This window comes from Tauraco erythrolophus, chromosome 5 (genome assembly GCF_009769465.1).
Source record: "Tauraco erythrolophus isolate bTauEry1 chromosome 5, bTauEry1.pri, whole genome shotgun sequence".
NCBI lineage: Eukaryota > Metazoa > Chordata > Aves > Musophagiformes > Musophagidae > Tauraco > Tauraco erythrolophus.
The window spans coordinates 73,659,171-73,679,926 of NC_141469.1; the positions used below are offsets into that span (position 1 = coordinate 73,659,171).

General features: G+C 36.9%; 1 protein-coding gene across 3 annotated transcripts in view; it reads left to right on the plus strand.

Annotated features, from left to right (window-relative positions):
* The window catches only part of CCSER1 (coiled-coil serine rich protein 1), a 677,421-nt gene that overhangs the window by 521,296 nt on the left and 135,369 nt on the right, over nucleotides 1-20,756 (plus strand). For 2 of the 3 annotated variants that reach the window (XM_086612211.1, XM_086612210.1), the window contains one exon: nucleotides 11,418-11,463. The exons of the other annotated variant lie outside the window; for it this stretch is intronic. In XM_086612211.1, coding sequence (XP_086468337.1) covers nucleotides 11,418-11,463 — 46 coding nt within the window. The remainder of the gene's footprint in view (nucleotides 1-11,417; nucleotides 11,464-20,756) is intronic. 3 annotated transcript variants of the gene reach the window in all.

Consider the following 20,756-nt stretch of genomic DNA (forward strand, 5'->3'; position numbering starts at 1 on the left):
AGTTGAATCACCAGTCTGAAAAAAAAGAAGCCTTCTGTTTGAAGGTGATACAAATTAATATAGATCTCAAGAGCAAAATCTTTCTCAAATAATGGTTTGCTTCAGCTCTGGGATGTAAGAGGAGAGCTTGTGTCCAATCAATTTTTGATTTTTCTATTAAGCAAACGCAATGTTTTCAACCTCCCTGCCTCCCCCATCCCCACCCCTCTGCAGTAGAGTTTTGTTGTAATGTGAGCATTTACCACTTAGATTCAGGAGTACTAACACCATTTCATGAGAGCCATCAAGCATTGATTTGATGGCAATTGCTTTCATACCGAATGAGATTTTTCTTGATAAAAACTACAGCTTCTAATAACTATTCCTTTTTTTTTGCTTGACAAACACTTTTTTCTTGTGTACAATCATGTGATTTCTTTTTTTATAGATATATATTTTTCAGGATAATCCTCATTTTCATGGGCCATGAAGATGATAAGAGGGCTGGAGCACCTTTCCTATGAGGACAGGCTGAAAGAGTTGGGGCTGTTCAGCCTGGAGAAGAGGAGGCTCCGGGGTGACCTTATAGCAGTCTTCCAGTACCTCAAGGGGGCCTACAAGAAAGATGGGGAGAGGCTGTTCAGGAGGGCCAGTTGTGATAGGACAAGGGGTAATGGTTTTAAAATAGAGGGAGGTAGATTCAGGTTGGATATTAGGAAAAAATTTTTTACCATGAGAGTTGTAGAACACTGGAACAGGTTGCCCAGAGAGGTGGTGGATGCTCCATCCCTGGAGACGTTCAAGGCCAGGTTGGATGAGGCCCTGAGCAACCTGATCGAGTTGGAGATATCCCTGTTCCTTGCAGGGGGGTTGGACTAGATGACCTTTGAAGGTCCCTTCCAGCCCTAACCATTCTATGATTCTATGATTGAGCCGTAAAGTCAGTTTAATTAAGCAAAAACTCACCTAAAAAAATGATTTGTGTTGTTTGTGTTATGATATTATTCATGTTATCTACTGATGTTATTTGTGACAGATAAAATTAAAATAAACTCATTTAAGCAAGAAGTTTTTAAAATATTCTCATACAGCTTGAGGAATGTGGATGCCTGACTTCATGTGGACAACTACTATGTAGACAGCTCCATGCTGTATTTGAGCTTACACAAGAAGAAAGTACTTTGGGAGGTGAAAGATTTCCAGCGACTTTTGGTCAGACCTATAATGTAATCACGTTGAAACCTACAGTGCTAAATTGCATTCATGGTTATTTTTTATGAACTTAATATTCGTCGCTTAAAAATAAAATTACTTTGGCTTGCTGGGATATTTCAAACAGAGACCATTACGGGAATAGTATACAGAACTGTGGAAGTATTTATTTCATGTGGCAAAACAAATGTTGCAGGTCTGCACTTTCTGAGCATGTGAATAGATTTACAGTTTGCAATAGGGAGAAAAGTCTGAATTTCATGCATTTTGTTCATTGGCATATATTTCATTTTAGTATTAACACTGTTTTCTATGAAAGTGCAAGAGGGTTTCTTAAGAAATAAATGAGATCTAGTGGAAATATGAGTTGAAAAGATAGTGGTAAACAAGTGTTTCAGTATTAGGTTCTGACTCTAAATTAAAATTGGAATGAGAATCCCTAGGCATTCAGTTTAACTTTCTACAAACATTTACTGCAGTGTTATATTCTGATCTAGATAAAATCATCCAGTGGTCTCTGCCCTTCTCTGTATTGAATGTTTAATTTAGGGATAATTATCAGAATTCATTGTTGACACCTTGCTTTGAGCAGGAAGGGGAACTAGGTGACCAGCTGAGGTCTCTTCCAAACAGAATGGTGCTGAATCTGTGATAATCAGCCAATAGGATGCATATATAACTACTCTGTATGTGTTTTTGAAGTGTTAACTTGTAGCTTCCAGACACATTTTGCATCTGTATCCATATATATGAAGACAGTTGTGTAGAGAGAAGCAAAAGCAGCTAAAAATAGGAAGCAAAAAGAATTACCTTCATGAACGGAATCATTTGCCTTTTTGTCTCCCTTTGAATCTAGTGAAGAAATTTTCCTATGGTTGGAGTAGGGAGTAATTTAGGGGTAAATAAGACCAGTCTTCAAGAACACCCCCTGTATAGCCATGTCTCAGGATCATTACACGTATTCCTGAACAAGATCAGAAACACCCCAGGGGTTGCTTCCTGCCAAATTGTTCACATCAGAAATGACATCCACTCCACTTGGAAAGTTAACAGACTCTGAGAGGTGGTGAGGCACCCTTTACTCTTTAAGCCATTTACAGTCCTGTACTAAATGTAATATCAGGAAAAAGTTTGGGGTTTTTTTGACATTAAACAACCTTAAATGGTGCTTCTTTTATTCATCTGGGACACAATGTCTAATGTATGTGACAATGTCTTGCATTGAAGTCTTCTATTTGTCCTTAAAACGTATGCCAAATTGGCTTGCTATATAATGCAATGAATTCCTTTTTTTTCGGTTGTTGTTTTTAATGAGATCTTTTATGCGTGCCAAACAATGGCTGAGCATCACTTTGCAGGCTGGATATCATAGTTACGAACCAGTTACAAACAGACAAAAAGTGGTCATTTGTAGAAAACAGTGCAAGTAAGAGGACCTACATGTATGGTATCAGCCCAGATCACACTGTCAGCAGAAGGATGGATTTTGTCAGGAACAAGGGGCTGATGAGAACATGAGAAGCGGTGGAAGTTGACTAAGTACTGAGGCTGCCCAGCAGTTTCAGTATGAATTTCCAGTGCTCAGCCCTGAAATAGAAACAATTTTACTGAACAGTTAACATGCTCTAAATGAAAGATGTCGTAGGCAAGAGCACTAAGAGGCTTGTAAGACCAAGTTAATGAAAGACTTAAAGGAGCAAAGCAGAGTGGCTTTAAAATAACTTGTACAAGCTTGAAGGCAGGGGTACCTAAATTCAGGTTCTCTGAAGTCAAGTCCACTGAGAGGATAAGAATCAGACAGGTCATAAAGTGATCAAGAAATTAATGTGACATAACATCTCTATTGTGAATCAGGCCCCATCCCTGGAAGTGTTCAAGGCCAGGCTGAATGAGACTTTGAGCAACCTGATCTAGGGGAAGGTGTCCCTTCCCATGGCAGCAGGGTTGGAACTAGGTGATCTTTAAGGTTTCTTCCAACCCAAACCATTCTATGAATTAGATGTCTGCAAATGAGTTAATATTTTCCTGTTACATGCTTTTTTTTTTTAAGTTTACAAATACTTTTTTTCTTTTAAAGGGGAGAACAGTATTTCAGCAGATATTAATGTGTGCAGGAATTCACGATTTATAAGAAACTTCTACCTAAGCACTTTGAGCAGATTGTTGTCTCTAGTAAGATAGTTGTGAGAAAGCATCCAATTAACAAATGCAAACTAGCTATACAGAAACATTAGTTGTATTATCCATTTGAAACAATCATCCTATTGTTATCACGTAAGGGACTGTAGGTACCCAGCAAGACTGTTACTACTGTGTTTGATTGTATCTAAATCTTACATACTATCTTTAATTTGGCTTTATGAGATTGTAATCCAAACTGTGGTGTGAAAGTGTATTTTGGGATCTTTCACTTATATGTGGAAGCAGATTGCTGAAAAGTGCATGTAAATAGTGATTCAAAGTTGAAAATGGGCCAAGAGACTGCTAGTAAAATATTTACTGATAACTTTAAGATGGAAATATGTCTTTCTTACTGAGCTGTAACTTCAGTTTGGAAGACGTTTGGAGGAAGAACATACTTATATTAATATATCTATAGACAATGGAACTGCATTTGCTCTTAAGGCTATTTTCATTTAGTAATTTTGTTCATGCCTGGCATAGCTTAAAAAAAAAAGGAAAATAAATATGTGTGATTACCATACTATCATCTTCAATTGCACGTAGGTTTAAATATTTTGGAGTTGTATGAAGGCCTTTTTTTATTTCAGGCCACCATAGGAGCAAAATATTTTTTCTTCTTTATTTAAGGTAAAAAACATTGCAGGTATAAGCTTAGTCAGGGGAGATTCAGGTCGGATGTTAGGAAGTCTCTGAAAGGGTTGTCAGCCACTGGAATAGGATGCCCAGGGAGGTGGTTGAGTCCCCATCCCTGGATGTGTTTAAGAATAGGGTGGATGATCTACTTAGGGATATGGTTTAATGGGGATTAGGGACGGTTGGACTGGATGATCTCAAAGGTCTTTTCCAACCTAGAAATCTATGAAATCTATGAAATCTGAAATCTAATTAAGGAAAAAGACACAAATGATAATCACTTTTTTATCAGAGGGATTGTAAAGACAATATTGGCTGTATTAAAGTCGAATAATGCTATAAAAGACATTAAGTTGTAAACAATTATTTGTGAAAAGTAGTGCGGGTTTTGTTTGCTTGCATGTTTTTAGCATTTTCTTATTCCGTCTTTCCAAAAGGAGTAAGAATTCCTGTTTTGCTTGAATTTTCTTTAAAGCCTTGGTCTTCCTCTTTAGTACTACTACTTTGACTAGCATTTTTCATTTATATTTATGCAGATAATTATTCTTCCAAAGTATCAAACTCTCCACCTTTCTATATTCAAATGATCATTTCTTCAACTTGTCAAAATGAGCCTAAAGAATAGATGAGTTCTACATAAGCAGAAATGGTCTCAACGTAAAATTTTAAATGAGATTTTTTTTAAATGAGAAATCAAGTGAAGGCTAAAACACAGTATACGAATTTCAAGTTGAAAACAAGGTGGGGTTATCCTAACAAACATAGTCCCATTGAATCAGCTTACAGAAAATAGGTGATGTGACAAAGAGCAAGGTTTTTTATCAAAATGTTAAAAATCTTAAAACCAAAATGAGTGAATTTCCATGACCTGAAATGAAGAAACCTACAGCAGGTATCTCAGGCTTTTATGGAAGAATAAATGATGGGACATTACTACCAAGGTGAAGAGTTGAGTAGGGACTCATGGTAAAATCAGCTGTTTCAAGCTGCTTTCTAACTGTAGTTGGAAGAGGCAATACTTACGTCAAGGGGGCTGTGGATCATATTGAGGTAGTGAGGAGATACTAGAGAGCTAGACATAGGTCTTTAGTTGTTCAAGGCCTTTTGAGATGTTTGTGCTCAGGATGATTGAGTGTGCACTGTAAAACCCAGTGATCAAGAAGGTATTAATGAGTAAGTTTCTTGCACCAAGACTGAAACTTTGGAGAAAGAACACTTAAGTTTGGTAGAAGTCTGCATGTTTTAGAAGATGGTGGCACCATGATATCTGGAGACATGTTAATGTCATTATATTGAATTAATTTTTTTTTTTTTAGAACCATTTAGAAGTTCTATTGCATTGGAAAAATAGTAGATCTGAGTCAGTCTTTACTGAACTCAGAGTAGCAGCACGCTACTCTGTGCATCATTTCATTGATGTACTTGACTAGTGAACTGATATGTGATACAAGTGAAAGCTATTGTATCAGAGTACGTTTTCCTGTTTTAATATTTACTCTGTTCAAGAAACTTGTTTTGCCCTTACAGGAGAATGTGGTAGTGATCCAGCAAGTTTTTCTGTCTCTGGGCGGTCTTATGCATCAGTGTATTGATTATGGCATTGTGTATTGAGAAGGAGTTATCTTTCAGAACTCTTGAGAGATCAGTTTAACGTTTCCTATGTGGTAATAACTAAGACTTCAGTATAGTCTGTCATTTAAGACTGTGCTTTTTATTCTTAGTATTCTGAGGTATCAGTCTCATGTCTATGATGAACATATCCCTTTTTTTCATTTTCAGAGTTCATGTCAAAGAACTATGTGCTTTGACTAGGGCAAATGTTGCCTACCATGAGAAGCCTCTTTAAAAATCATTATCAGGTGTTGAGTGGGGTAGGGTTTGTTTTGGAGTTTTGAGTTTGGTGGTTTTTTTTTTTAATTAGTGCCTTTTTAACCATGCAATAGATAGGTTTTGTGCTCTAAGAGAAAGGAGAGCATTTATTGGAAAAACAATCATTTGTTGAGTAGGGAGCACTCTTACTTTCTTCTGACGTGGATTGGTCTGTTGTCAATACACATCTTTTAGGAGATTCCTCATAGAAAGTGGCACAAAAAGAACAGCGATATTTGTTGTAGTTATGCTGCAGAGAGAGTATTCAGTTCAGCTGAAATGTTTTGATCATTTCATACGTTGCAGTACCCAGACTTCGAGGTTGCACAAGGTGAACCCAGAGGACTTCAGTCACTACATACAGTTAATAACAGATGACCTCATAACTGCAGAGTTCAGAGAGATGTAGGAAATGTATGCAATTGCTAAAGTATTTTTACTGACAGGCTTCATTTGAACAGCAAACTAGTACATCGTACTTGGATGTTTTGCTTCATTGGATAGGTTGCGTTATGAACCCTTTTCGTTCAGACTTCCTTGCTACTGTTGTCTCAGAATAGCTACAGTCACAAACATTTAGGCTGGCTGGCATTTGTGGTCATTACTTTAAAAAATTGACAGAAACTGATTTTGTTTAATGCGGGGATGTGAGAAATAAAATAGCTGTGGGAACTAAATGCCAGATTCCCTTGGTGAGTTCATTGGAGCTTCCAGTGAATACTTAACTGTGACTTCTGACAGAGACTATGCTATACTCTTACCTCGCCAAGATTAAAAATTGGTAGTGTTTTCAAAAAGAACTGAGTTTTGTAATATTCTGATTGCATTTCTGAAAGCTAAGTGTAAAGAAATTATAAATGACTGACCAAAGGAATGTAAACAGAACCACAGTGTATCTGCTTGCCTGGTACATAAAATTCACTTCAGAGATGTCTTGAGTAATCAAATATTCCCGCATTAACAATGAGAGAATGCTGAGGGTATGTTATATGGAGGCGGAAAAGATAAAATAAAAGCCTCTCATTTTTTCCTCGTGAGGAACAGAGACTGTAGCACTGAATTGCATGACACAGGAATGTATAGAAAAATTAGTTTGTGCCTTGCTTAAAAAGGGAACCTACCTCCTAGAGAATCTATCCTAAGCATGAATTAACTGTCTGATTAGTGCTTAGTTCAGCATTGGATGCTATGGTAAATATTAAACAAATGAATGTGGTGGTGGGTTTTGTTTGTTTGTTTGTTTTTTTCTTTTTAAATTGCAGAAAGTGTCTGAATGTGCCTTGCATCGACAGAGTGGATAGATACTGCAGGTAAATAAATGCTGACTGGTTTAGCAGTTCAATCCTGGAGGATGTGCTGTGACCCTCCCAGGACAAGCAGGCCAGCAACACCTCCGACTGAAATGTCAAAAATTGGTTTTTTGTGTCACGGGATGTAAGAAGTAGACAGGAATGAGGACCTGAGCAGGTGCTTTTTCTCATCATACTCTGTTCATGTGCAAAGCAGTTCTAAAAACTGTTTCCCTCATCGGTCCACTGACTAGGCCAGGTGTTGTAAATGAGGCATCCTGACAGCTTCGCTTTTAGGGGCTTCTGGATCTTGACGAATTCTTTCTTGGCTGCCAAGCTCTGACTTTTCAGGTACCAATGACTGTTTTCTCCTCACTTGTATATTCAGAGGTCAAATGTAGAGGCTGTCTGTTTTTAGACCTTTCTTCCAGAAAGGTCTCTGATCACAAAAAAAAACCCTTTTTTTTTTCAGTTTCGTTACACTGGCACATTAATTGACGGATGAGGAAGTGTAACTTAATGCGCTTATTAGACTATTCTGGTATTTGTTGGAAGCATAATGTGTGTAGTAATACCAAGAATATAATTTTTAAAATTTATTCCATGTTAAATGAATTAGACAGAGATTTATTCATGTATGTTAAGTCAAAAAGATCTTTAGAACTAATTGAAGTGGAAAAGAAAAAAGTAAAAAAAAAATATACAGTCATGAAAACTTTTTTCCCTCTTCTCGTCAGCGATAGCATGGACTTGCTGAGATTTTGGCATTGAAAAATGAAGTGACATTGAGCTGATACAGTCAGTGATCACCAAAAAAAAAATATGTTTGCACAGTGATCCCAAGATGTTGAATCTGCACCTCAGTTCTGTACATTTACATAATAAAGGTTTAGAATATGCCATCCATAACATTTTTTTTATGTACCCTCTAAAAGAACTTCAAAACGTTTTAAATGAAAATGAGTTACATACATTTAAAATGTATGGAAATGCTTAACATTGATCAGTGTCCTGTGGTGAACCTGATGCACGCAACAGTATTTAAAGATGAATCCAAATTCAAACTTTTCTGTACACTAAGAGCAGTATTTTGAGAGATGCTATTCTGTAAGTGATCTCTTAGTTAAAATTACGCAGCAAAAAGGCTGCGAAGGGTTAGCCCCCTTAGAAGCTTCAGATGAGTATGCTTTTATAAATCATTAACTTAGTAGCTACAAGATAACTAGTCAGCTGCAATGACTCTACATTATTAATAGCATTATCTTATCCCTGTGTAAGCCTACATTACTAGGAATCACAGGGCATGTGGAAAACTCAACACAGTATTTACCACTGAAGCTATCATAGAAGCCTAGACACCTTTAGGATTAGGTGTTATACCACACAGAGAAGACGGGGTGGGGGGTGGGGGAACAAGAAAAAAAAACAAAACAAAACAAAACAGAACAAGAAAACAGCTGTATTTGATTAAAACTGTAGAACTACTAAAACTTCCAGCAGAGCCCAGATTTTCCATGGAGAATGTCTGAAACTTGGCTTAACTTTGAAAAATGCTGTTTATCATTGTGCCAGATGATACTGAAGGATAATGTTTATTTCTAGAGAAGGAGGGGAAAAAAGGAAAGGAAAGGCTTGTTAAAAGATAAGGACATATATCCCTTTACCTCCCAAAAAGCCATTTACTCTGAAAATCAGAAACATGAAGAAGTGTGCAATCAAATTCATTGGCATCTTGCTTTTCAAAGGAGCATTATGTCATTAGAAATACATTACTTAATTGGTGTCGGTAGTAATAATAATAACTAACTATGAATAATTGAATTCCCAGTTGTTTGGTTGATGGATTTGCGTAAGTTGAGACGGTTTAAATATTTTCTTTTTGATTCATGGGGGGAAAATACGTAGATGCTACATATACAAAGTGTAGAAAAAAGTGCTTTTGACTAAATAAGCAAGGAGTCAGCTAACCGTTGTCAGACCAATTTACTTTGTGCTTTTGGTTTTTATACACAGTTTCACAAATGTCTTTAAATGATGAACTGAAAACATAATTTTAGGAGGTGCCTTATATTAAGGTACCACTGCATACCTCAGCTTTGCTAGAAAGCTGCCTTTAAGCAAATCAGAATAGCATATAGTTGGCAGACTGCGGAGGCTGTGGCCCTGCCCTCGTGCAATGTGTATTCTTCAATACCTCTGGCTTTGCCTTACATGAATACGTGCGTTCTTAGTGTCTCAAATAACTGTGTTTGGTTTCCAAAAGACTTCAGGGAGCACTGGAAATAATTGGTAAAGCCTTAGTAGTCACTGAAGAACTGGTTTAAGTGCCAAATGTACAATTAGATTTGGTACCCAAACCAACTTGTCCTTTGGCTCTTTTGAGAACTTAGTTGGAGATAAAGTGGACTTTGGCTGTGCTGAAATAACTCCACAAATAACTATGGGGTTGGGGGGATAGTGCACTTGCGAGGCACTGCGTGTCCTGAAGGAAAGGGCTTTGAGCATGCTGCCTGTTGTTTTCCTGGTGGATAGAAGAGCTTACTGCCTTTTCCTGACATCATATGCAACCTTGGAAACAAGGGATGCAGCTAGTGGGTTTTTTGCTGCCTCAAGACAAGTTTTTTTGCCACCCCAACACAAGTTGACTGCAGCTTGCCCTGCTGGCTACTTGCAGTGACCGTGACTTCTTACTACAGTTGCAGGAAGGAGTTAGTCGGAGAGTGACAAGCTTGGGGCGTAGTGATACAAATGGCTTCTGCAGAGCGAGCTACCCAACACTGCATGTGGCCGCAAGGTAGCAAGCTGTGGTCTCATAGGCACAGCCACAGCATCTGAAGTGACGAATAATGCTAATTATTCTGATTTTCTTTGAATAAAGTGGTATGGGAGCAGTGGTGTAAAGCTGGTTTCTCTGTGGGGCTTTCTAGACATGCATATATATGCTTCACTCTTCCTAGGTAAAGGAAATCAGAATTTTACAAGACCTGAAAGAGAAAATTATCTCAAAGAATAAATGCCTAGCACTGTCTAAATGCCTGGTAAATCAGTTCCTAGCCTTGAATTCAAAAAGATGGTGGGAGTCAAAATGACTTCAAAGGAAGCCAAGCTCCGTTCAAGTCTCATAAGTTTCAGGTGGTTGATTGTTTTGGGAAATTTTTGGTTGTGGTATTTTTAAGGCAATAAGTGCAATCTAAATATTACTGTAATTAGTCATCCTTGACTACTCAGTCCAAATGATCAGTGTGCCCTTTTACACTGGGAAGGAGGATAGAGTCTTGAACACAAACTTGAAACAAAGCTGTGATTCATGATCTACATTCAGAATGAGACAAAGTAGTTTGTTTTAACACTCCTCTTCAAATTTTATACTCTAGAGTTTTTCTTTATCTAGTCATCCTCTTAATCTCTTTTGGTTATTAGTTTGCTTTTCTGCGATTTGGGTTTATGGTTTTGGTTTGTTTTTTGTTTTTTTTTGGAGGGAGGGAGAATGGAGATAGGAGATTGCATTGGGAAGAAGCTTAACTACTGATTCCAACCAGTGTGACTTGCTTGGCATTTGATTTATATTTTCTTTACATGCACAGTTGGTGTTTCAGAGATGTGTGGTAATTACTGGCATAATATACAAAAGATGAAGCACTCTATGTACTGAAAGAGCACACTGCATATATTGACAGGGGATTTAATAAAGCTGCTTCCTATCACCTGTCATCAAACTGACCCAGTGAGGACTTGTTAAAGAGTTTGGGAAAGATGAGGAGGAAGTGGCAGGAACCAAACTGTACTACACTCGCTCTCCTTCCTTCCTCTTTGAAATGTACTTTACCTTCAGTGATAGTATCAGCTAAGGCATTGATGTAATTGAGTCTTCTTATTTTTGTAAAGGAATTCATTTTAATATATACTCCGTATGTTGTCTGTTCCATCAAATTTAATTTCTGACAAGTGTGAGCATGCCTGTCTTATGCTGATACTTTTTTTTTCTGTCTTCTTTCTTTCTCTCTTTTTTCTCCCTTTTTGGTTCATTCTATCCACTGATGGGAGGATTACTCATAGAACGTTCCTCGCTACAACTTACATTTATCTGAAAATAGAAACTACAGTTCTTTAATAGTAACAAGCTACTCTATCTAAACAGTCTCTATTTCCTTTCACTGCCTTCATTTTCTTCATGTCTTGTCATTTTTTTCATTTGCTGCTACTGTAATCTGACATCCTTTGCTCCAAAAAAAAAATGTGTTTTATTTACAGGGCACAGCATTTGGAAGTGCTCCTGTACCTTCTCGCAGGCAATTATGTGAGTCTCTTAAATTCCACTCTGTGTTGTAAAGATGACTATGTGTTCATGTGCTGTAGCATGGCATGCCAATATAGACCTAATGCCCTGAGGTCAATATTCAACCGCTAGTGTTGTATATTGCCTGTAACGTGTTTGTAGCTAACAGCTTCTATTGACCCCTTCTCTATTTCTTTGTTGTGTTTTGTTCAACACGTCATAAATTGGGGCTGCACTGTGCACTATAGAGTTGCAAGAAAGGAAATAAATACCGTAATGACTCAAAGTCTGGAGGGGAATAAGAATATCCTCAGATCATGCGTTCAACATGTTAATGAGTAGTATTGTTAAAACCAAAGAAATTCTCTTTCCTATTCTTCAAATTTATCTCTCCATTGTGCAAACAAATGAAAAAGAATCTGGATCTCAATAAATTAAGAAATGGAAAATGAAACAATATGGTGTAAGGTAGATGTTACTGAGACCAGCTATATTTCTTGTAAGATTTTCCTTCCAATTAATCTGAAGAACAAGTTTATCCCCTGCGTTAGAGAGGAAAGGGAACTTTTATAGGGGAATCTCATTAATTTTTTTTCCTTAAATCCATTGGAAATATTGACAATAGATAATATTTCTTTTAAATAAATAAAAAAAAAATCCCCCTGTTGTTTGCCCAAAACTCCGTGAAATCACAAACATAATGTTATATATATATCTATATATATTTTGGTTTTGGAAAAAAGAGAAAGGCTTACATTCTAGTTCAAGATTATCTCTCTACTGCTTTAACAGTGTGTGCGTGTGAGTGCGTATATTGAATGCATAGATTCTCAGAATACCATCAGACTTTGAGATGAGGACTTTTTTACATTCCTTGAGTCTCCTCCTACCTTGAGTTAAATATCCATCCTAAAGGCATTGGTGTCTTCCATATGCATATAATAAGCTACAGCCATGCACTGCATTATTATAATTACTATGCACTGCATCACACCGCTGAATGTCAAATAAATTCATCATAATATAACATTACGGGCTTATTCATAAAATACAGTGCAGTTGGAATGATGCTTCATTGTTGGCAGTCTTGAAACGTGTTGCTTGCGTAAATTCACCAGTGCTGCTCTTGTGTATTCATAGGAAAACATACAGCATTTGTCTATGAGTGTGGGTCTTGCAGAAGTAACAAAAAGTATTATCTGTATATGACTGTCCTTTCTTTTGTGCAATTATCTAAGATGTTCCTATTCTACTGGGGTTATCTAAGGGGACAAAAAATATCAAGATGAAACACTGTTCATGAAATATCATTGTGCTCCAATTATTATTATTTAAGGTATGGTGGAATGAATTAATATTCTTATTGAATCCTTCAGAAAAACAATGCTGAAGTTATTATTTTTTTATCTAATACGTATGACACTTAGCACTCTGCTAAAATGAAAATTCAAATTGCTGTCTGACTTACTTCATTGAAGTTAATTCTGGCACTGGTCTACATGATTAACAAAATCAGTGAAGACTTTGGAAGTACACCAACATGATAACATGCTTTAGCATGCTTAGTTATAAATAATCAGAAGTGTACATGGTACCGCTGTTGATAGTTTCCTTCCTCGTATGGAGTCCCTGTTTCAGATGAATGATGAAGTGTCATGTGATGAAGTGTCTGGGATTTGAACATAAGGGAAGGTGTGGGAACAACAGAATAGAGTTTGTGTACCTAAATGAAGGGACAGAGCTGTGAAGTAAACAGAAGAATGAATAATGGTTAGGTTAAATATGTGGATGAATGGGTTGGAAGAAGTGGTCAGAATCTCTGATTAGCTGATGAAATAACAGTAAAACTAACATCACTGAAATGATGAGTTAGGAGAAGTAGCTTTAAAACTGCATATATAGAGTGTGTCAGCGGCTGAACTGTAAAGTGGGTAGAAGTAAAAGAAATACATTAATAAGGGAATCTGTAACATTGGAGAAAAAAAAGGAAAAAGAATATTTCAGCCAGCGATTTTCTACTTTTATGTGCACTGGGAGGAAAGATTATATGGAACTATGAATATGTTGTGGCACATTCTAACAGGAAGCTAAAATTGGAGCTTGAACTTCCTAGTCTTGTCTTCTGGTCATTGGTGGTAACTTTTCTGGTCCTTGCAAAGCATTGAATGTTGTTATTATCGTTCACGTACAAAGTGGGAAATGAGGACGTCTGGGAATCCGGAATGGGAATGCTACTGGACAAATGCTGTGTCCTATCAAACAGAAACTCAAAGGTAATCTGTTTACTTCCAATTGATGTTACCAGTGATCCTACCATAAGGCTGCTGCAGTAAAAGAGGCAAGATTAATTTGATGAGTTCATGTGAGATGTTTTAGACTAATGAGGACTTGTGGATGCTTCACCTTCAGAGCGAGCAGAGTAGGCTCGATGTTGGTGTTGAAACTCACTGGAAAGTCATGCACCTCTGGGCATCTGAAGATGTCATAGACATTGAGTGGCACCTGTGCCAATGCTGTGTTATGACATATCCTCTTGTAGCCCCGGATCTAGAGAAGTGCTGGTGAAATATGGCAAAGTAATGAGTGATTGAAACTAAGATGCTGTTCATATAACATTTTAAAATAACAAGTTTCTACTAATGGGGCATTTTAACACTCTGGCTATAGACTGAGACACTGAGTACAAGGATAAATAAAAAATTCCAGTGTGGGAGTTGACTCCTTTCCACAAGACGAAAACTAGCCTTTTGAAATTGAGTAGATTGTGACTTTGTTTCTGGTTTACAATGAAGATACTAACAGAAGTGGAAATAAAGGAACGTACAATCCAAACTGACTGTAAATATGAAATTGTCTGTAATTAGCAACAAAATAAGATGCAAAGACAGAGGAAAAACTGAATGGGGAGTCCAAAGTGAATATAGATGTTGTTAGAAGTCCATTACAATAGCTATATGGCCCAGCTTTGTTCATTGGAGTACTGCTGATCTGAAAGCAAATAGAGATGTACAAAATACAGTTATGACTAAATAAAATCATAGAATCATGGAATGATTTGCGTTGGAAGGAGCCTTAAAGATCATCTAGTTCCAACCCTGCTGCCATAGATGGGGACAGTTTCCCCTAGATCAGGTTGCTTGAAGCCTCAACCAGCCTGGCCTTGAATACTACTAGGGATGGAGCATCCCCCACTTCTCTGGGAAACCTCTTCTAGTGCCTCACCACCCACAGAGTGAAGTTCTTCTGTATTTCTAATCGTATTCTACCCTCTTTCAGTTTAAATCCGTTCCCTCTTGTCCTATCACTGCATGACCTTGTAAAAAGTCCCTCTCCAGCTTTCTTGTAGGCCCTCTTCAGGTACTGGAAGGCTGCTCTAAGGTCTCCCCAGAGTCTTCTCTTCTCCAGGCTGAACAACCCCAACTCTCTCAGCCTGTCTTCATAGGAGAGATGCTCCAGCCCTTGGATCATCTTTGTCACCCTCCTCTGGACTCACTCCAACAGGTCCATGTCCTTCTTATGTTGGGGACTCCAGAGCTGGATGCAGTATTCCAGGTGGGGTCTCACGAGAGCAAAGTAGAGGGGCAGAATCACCTCCCTCGACCTGCTGTCCGTGCTTCTTTGGATGCAGCCCAGGATATGGTTGGCTTTCTGGGCTGCAAGCGCACATTGCCGGCTCATGTTTAGCTTATCAGCTAAGACCTCCAAGTCCTCCTTAGGGCTGCTCTCAATCCATTCTCCACCCAGCTTGTATTTGTGCTTGGAGTTGCCTCGGCCCACGTGCAGGACCTTGCACTTGGCCTTGTTGAATCTTGTGAGGTTCATACAGGCCCACCTTTCAAGCCTGTCAAGGTTCCTTTGGATGAAATCCTTTCCCTCCAGCGTGTCGACCATACTGCACAGCTTCATGTTGTCAGCAAACTTGCTGAGGGTGCGCTTGATCCCATGTTGTATCAAAACAAAAACCAGCTCCAGACTTTTGGGCGGAATTGCAATATCATTGCCCTCGGTAGAAAAAAGCTGTCATGTTTTCTCCTGTCACTTGTCCAGTACATGGAACAGGATAACAAATACACCAGTGAAACTGGTATACTGTGCAATTTATACTGCTGGAATATTTTATTTGCATATTACATGAAGAAGAGTAAACCCTGCAATGCTGAAAATACACATGTTCGTTGCCAGACTTCTTTTAAACTGCGCTTTTCTCCTGAAAAAGTATGTATTAGAGTTTAAAATTTATATCCTCTATTAAACTATCAGATTAAGCTAGTAGGCCTTGCAGCAAGTGACAAAGCTTTTACTTTTTTATATTGATGATATTTTTTATCAAGATTTTATTCCAAACATTTTCATTGTTTAACCTGAAATATTTCAAACTGAGTAATTGCTAATTGAGGATGATAGTGGGCAATACTTTTTAAGAAAACGTATTATCATTTACATGTAATTTGGGGAATGAAATATGCTTACCAGTTTTGATTAAGACTACTTAGAAGAAGAAATCAATGAGAAGAAATATCATAGAAATAGCCTTGCTGTAATAGATGTTGGTGAAACACAGTAGAATCTCAACAAAAATCAATACAGTTATGTGGTACCTGACAGTCAACTTAACAGACAGAACAAATTGGATCAGACACTTGAAATAGCCGTATTATATCCAAAGATTTTCATCCCATCTAATAAGAAAAGTGCCAAAATCTAACGCAGTTAAACTAACCTTTAGGCAGGAGATTTCACACAATGAAGAATTCACTGTTAAAAATAAACCAACCTAAAATCAAAATTAAAGGAAGCAAAATCCTTAGTTTGTCGATAAATGGCACTTTAATGTTATGATCTCACAAGCAAAGTTTAATTGCTGAGCCAAACAGAAATACTTCAGAGTTTTAAATTCAGCTGTAGTGATTTTCTTATTACATAAATTACAGTAGAAATATGTAGGATAGTAATTACAACAGTTAAATTCCTAGCATAGACAGTTCAAGTGATAAAACAATCTTAAAGAAATACTTGCCCACTCTCAAGATATTTCAACGGAGTGGATGGCTTCTTTGGTCAACCAGAGGGTGAAAACAAGGAAGGTAGATTCAACACTGAGAAGTTAATTGTTTTCTTGAATCATGATGCAATAGGGAGGAAGAAACCTGTTTCCTTGGAGTGGTTTTCTAATGTAGAGAGAAACCTAGGGTGGTAATGGTAAATATGTAAGTTGTGAATGAAGAGATTTAAAATGTCTTCTTTCAGAATTTTAAAGGAATTTAGAAATGGGCAGACTAAGCTACTAGTGAAAATAGATTCTCTTAGAAAAAGTACTTGTAGTCATTTTCTTGTAGAGTTGATCAAAATACATGGAGTCGAGATGTAAGTAATAGTTTGGTTAAAATAATGCCTGCACATTTGTAAAAGTCCAACCATGATGTTTTCTGCCAAGTTTTATCTATCAGAATTCTCTTCTCTCTATGATAAAAATTGTGAGCATGGGAAAATAAATTGGTGTATTTTGAGCTTTATTAAGGAAGTTTTACCCTCACAGAAGGGTGCAAAACTCTCCCCACAACCATAGGCCAGATGCAATGAGTTCTCCAGACTGAACAGCTGACTGAGCTTTAAACATTAAATGTTTATTATCTCATGCAGAGCCACCAATTTCGGTAGTGGCTCTCAAAGTCTATAGTAAGACTGGTATCAGTTGTGTGATGGTTTTCAGCTTGAAATAATGCAAAAACCTGTCATCTTTCAGCATAATGACAAAGGTATTCACATAGTAAAATTTACAGCACTATTCAAGTTAGTCAACCTAACTAGGCGGGGGGCTTCAGGAGAACTTGAGAGGTTTTACCAGGCGTGTGCAGCAGGATGGCAGATTATTGAGAACTGCACTGTAAATAATGAGGAGATTAAATTATTTGGTGTGTCACAGAATAGGCATTTTTGATCTGCTCCAGAAAAAAACTATGTACACAGTAATACCTTGTGTAGGAGAGCTGCAACAATGACTGTGTTTCATTCCTCAAGGGTGGGAAGTCTGGAAGAATGCTCAAAGTCTGAAGCTGTTCAGAAGTTCTTTGCCATGATTCCTTCTGAACTGGATGACAATTATCCTGCTAAACCCTGGTGCTGCTGTCACTGTGACCAATATTGATTCATTGGGCCTCTCTAAGCTGTGCAGATGGGAAATTCCCAAGCTTTGTGCAAACCTGAGCTATCAAAGGCTGTGTTTGCCTCAATGTAGTATAGCAGAAGCTGATCCAGAGGGTGAAGTGGTTAGAGCTGACACAAAGGAGGAAAAGTTGTCTTTGTGTCTATTATTTCAGACTAAAATATTATAGTAGGGCAGCAATGCATCTGAATAACTCTGTGTCTTAACTCAGTAGGACTCTGCAGAGGTAAGATTTTTGTGAGTTCAGGAGTCTTGGATAGATTCTCTCTTCCAGATTTTGACTGAAGTTATGGTTTTGGGGGAAGTAAATTATTCTTAAGTTACTAATTTTCTTATGGGGGAGGTGTTTAAATGTTTACAAGGTGCACAGAGAGGTGCACTTAGAACTGCTTTTGTGAAGAAAAATACAAACCTCTTAATTACTGTGAAATTAATAGGTTCTTAATCCTATAGAAGTTTAGGTTTATTTATGCCAGGCTGATGACCATAGATTCAATTACTGTCTAGCTGAAGTTTAGAAACATATCTGACTAACTGTAAAAGACTTCCAATCAGGTTCTAACGAAATAATTTGGTCTCAAAAAATTAAGCAACAGTAATAGAAATAAATTATGTAAATAGTAATAATCTTTAGTAGCTATTGTTTTACATTTTTGGTTCGTAATTCTTCATTCTATTATTTCTAAAAATGGTCTCATCTGACAGTCACCTCCTAAATTTAATTTAAAAATTCATTATAAAATTATCTATTTAACTGAATAGGCTTTTGATCAGTTTTTTTTTAACTCAGTAATACATTCTTAGTGATTTAGGCTTATTCTATTGTAATCACAAGTTATAGTCCTATTAACTGCACTGGATGTAAGATCATGCTCTGTTTTTGCAAAATGAGAAAATATATATTCTGAAAATAGTTTTATTAATATATTATTATTTTTAAGTCTTTCATTTGTGGGAGAGAATTCTAATTCTTTTAACAGCAGCTCTTGCTTTCAGTCCTGTTTCTATGGAAACAAACATTAGCATGGTGAAAGTTTTTAAAAAGTGATTATTTTAAAACATTTGGGACTGGAGAATTCATTTAAGCAAATTTGGAACCCACTCAAAAAACCATGGAGCTTATAGAACAGTAATAAAAAGATTTTATGTTATAGCTTAGCATGTAAGTTTTATTTGTCTTTGTTTCTTAATTCCATGACTGAAAAGAAGCATTTCTTGAAAAAAAAAATAAAAATTGCATTTTATTGCATTTATATTGTGCTAGTACACAACTCCCCAAGAAGGGTATTACACTGAGGGATGTGTTTCTCTACCTAGGAGCACTGAGGAATTTAGAAAAATGAGTTTTTGTTTTCATCAGCTTGTGCTTGATATGGGAGAATAGTATTTATTAGTCTAGTATGTACAGCAGTGCATTAAAAATCTTCACGTTTGGTTTGCATACTACACCTGAATATGGAATAAGAAATAAAGCAAATATGTTGTTGCTATCTTATCCTTGAGCTCAGAAAAAATACCATGGTCATAATTTTATTAAAAATCAGATACTGATTCCTCTTTAAATAAAATAGCCCTTCAAAACCCTAGTAAATCATCATAGAAATGAATAGTCTATCAGAGTGAGATTCACCAAATTCAGACCTAATCAGTTTTTCCTGTCCTGCTTTACGTTCACAGATTTGATTACGCCTTAATCAAGGGAAAGCACAGCACAGAAGCCATAGGCTGAGGAATTGCTTCTTCTGTTTGCTGTTTCTACTTTCACTACCATTATAGTGTGTAAAAATGAGATACGTTCTTTTACACTTCTTTTGAAGATTAAAAGATGAAAACTGAGGGAATCCATTGAAATTAGGTAGACTCTTGCTAAATTAATTTTAAGTTGTCTAATGCTTTAAAAAAGAAAGTGTTCTACTCTTGGCTTCTCTAAATACATCAAGTAGCTGTAATTGTATGATTTTGGAAGTTCTGCTGAGTATTTCAAAACATCTGTAAAATATAATTCATTATTATAAAAATGTTGTAAATTAATTTCTATGAAACCCTTGTCTTCTGGGCTATTTTGTAAGCTTCTTTTTTTCCTATGAAAATGAGCAGAAATGGTCTGGCCATTTGCCAGAAAAGGCAAAATGGTCTGGCCTCCAACAAACGTAGTTGTTCAAACCCTATTTTTTTTTTTTTTTTTTTTTTTTTCCATTAGTAATTTCTGCAGTGACTGTCTGTGGTCACTACAAGAGGAAAGAAGGTCTGTAACACCTCTCTTGCTTTAACATCTTAGAAAAATATACCTAATTCAAATTCTTAAAGACTGAGCTCTATATTTTCTCGGAAAATTCATGAACTCAGGGGATTGTCAGTTCCCTGTCTCTAATGCTAGAGCTTGTGCCTACAAAAAGGTGGCTTTTAACTATAGTTAAAAAGCTGTTTGTGACAGCTTACTAGCTGGGTGAGAGTTAATCTTCTTGACAGTGCCAGACGATATGGCAAGGGGCACAGGCCATAAATTACAGCTTGGCAGGTACAAAATGACCATTAGGAAGAACTTTTCTTAGGCAGGGTAGTGCAGCTCTGGAACAGGTCTCTGGGGCTGTAAAATCTCCATCCTCAAAGACTGTCAGGACTTGGCCAGGCAGAGATGTGACTGAGCTCACCTAGAGTTGATGGAAGTCTCAAACAGGAGGTAAGGTAAAATGACCTCCAGAGGCTCCTTCCAGCCAATGTTTCTCCGAGTCTGAAATTTACGGGGCATTAGTGAGAATGAAAAGAAGGGAAAAAATGCACTCCTCTGAAGCTGCATCTTTTAGCATTTGTTTTCTCTTTGTGAATTAATGTGCAGTTAATCTGAGAAACATCAGCTGCTAAAAACACTAATTTATATTTTTTAAAAAATAAGTTAGTTTGGCTTCTAATTCTCCAAATAGGATGGACTTTTCAAAGTGGTGATAATTTTTTTTTCTTTTTAACCTAAAAATAAGGATAATACAGTAAATAATTCTTGAATTAAAGTAATATTTCATTTTAGGCCTAACAAAATATTTCTGATTGATTTGATCTTTTTCTTTCAGGCATCAAACTGAAGAGTCTCTTATTTACCTAACTCTATTTTGTGTAGTGAAATTGCGTCTCTGATAGATCTCCATCAGGAGTAAAC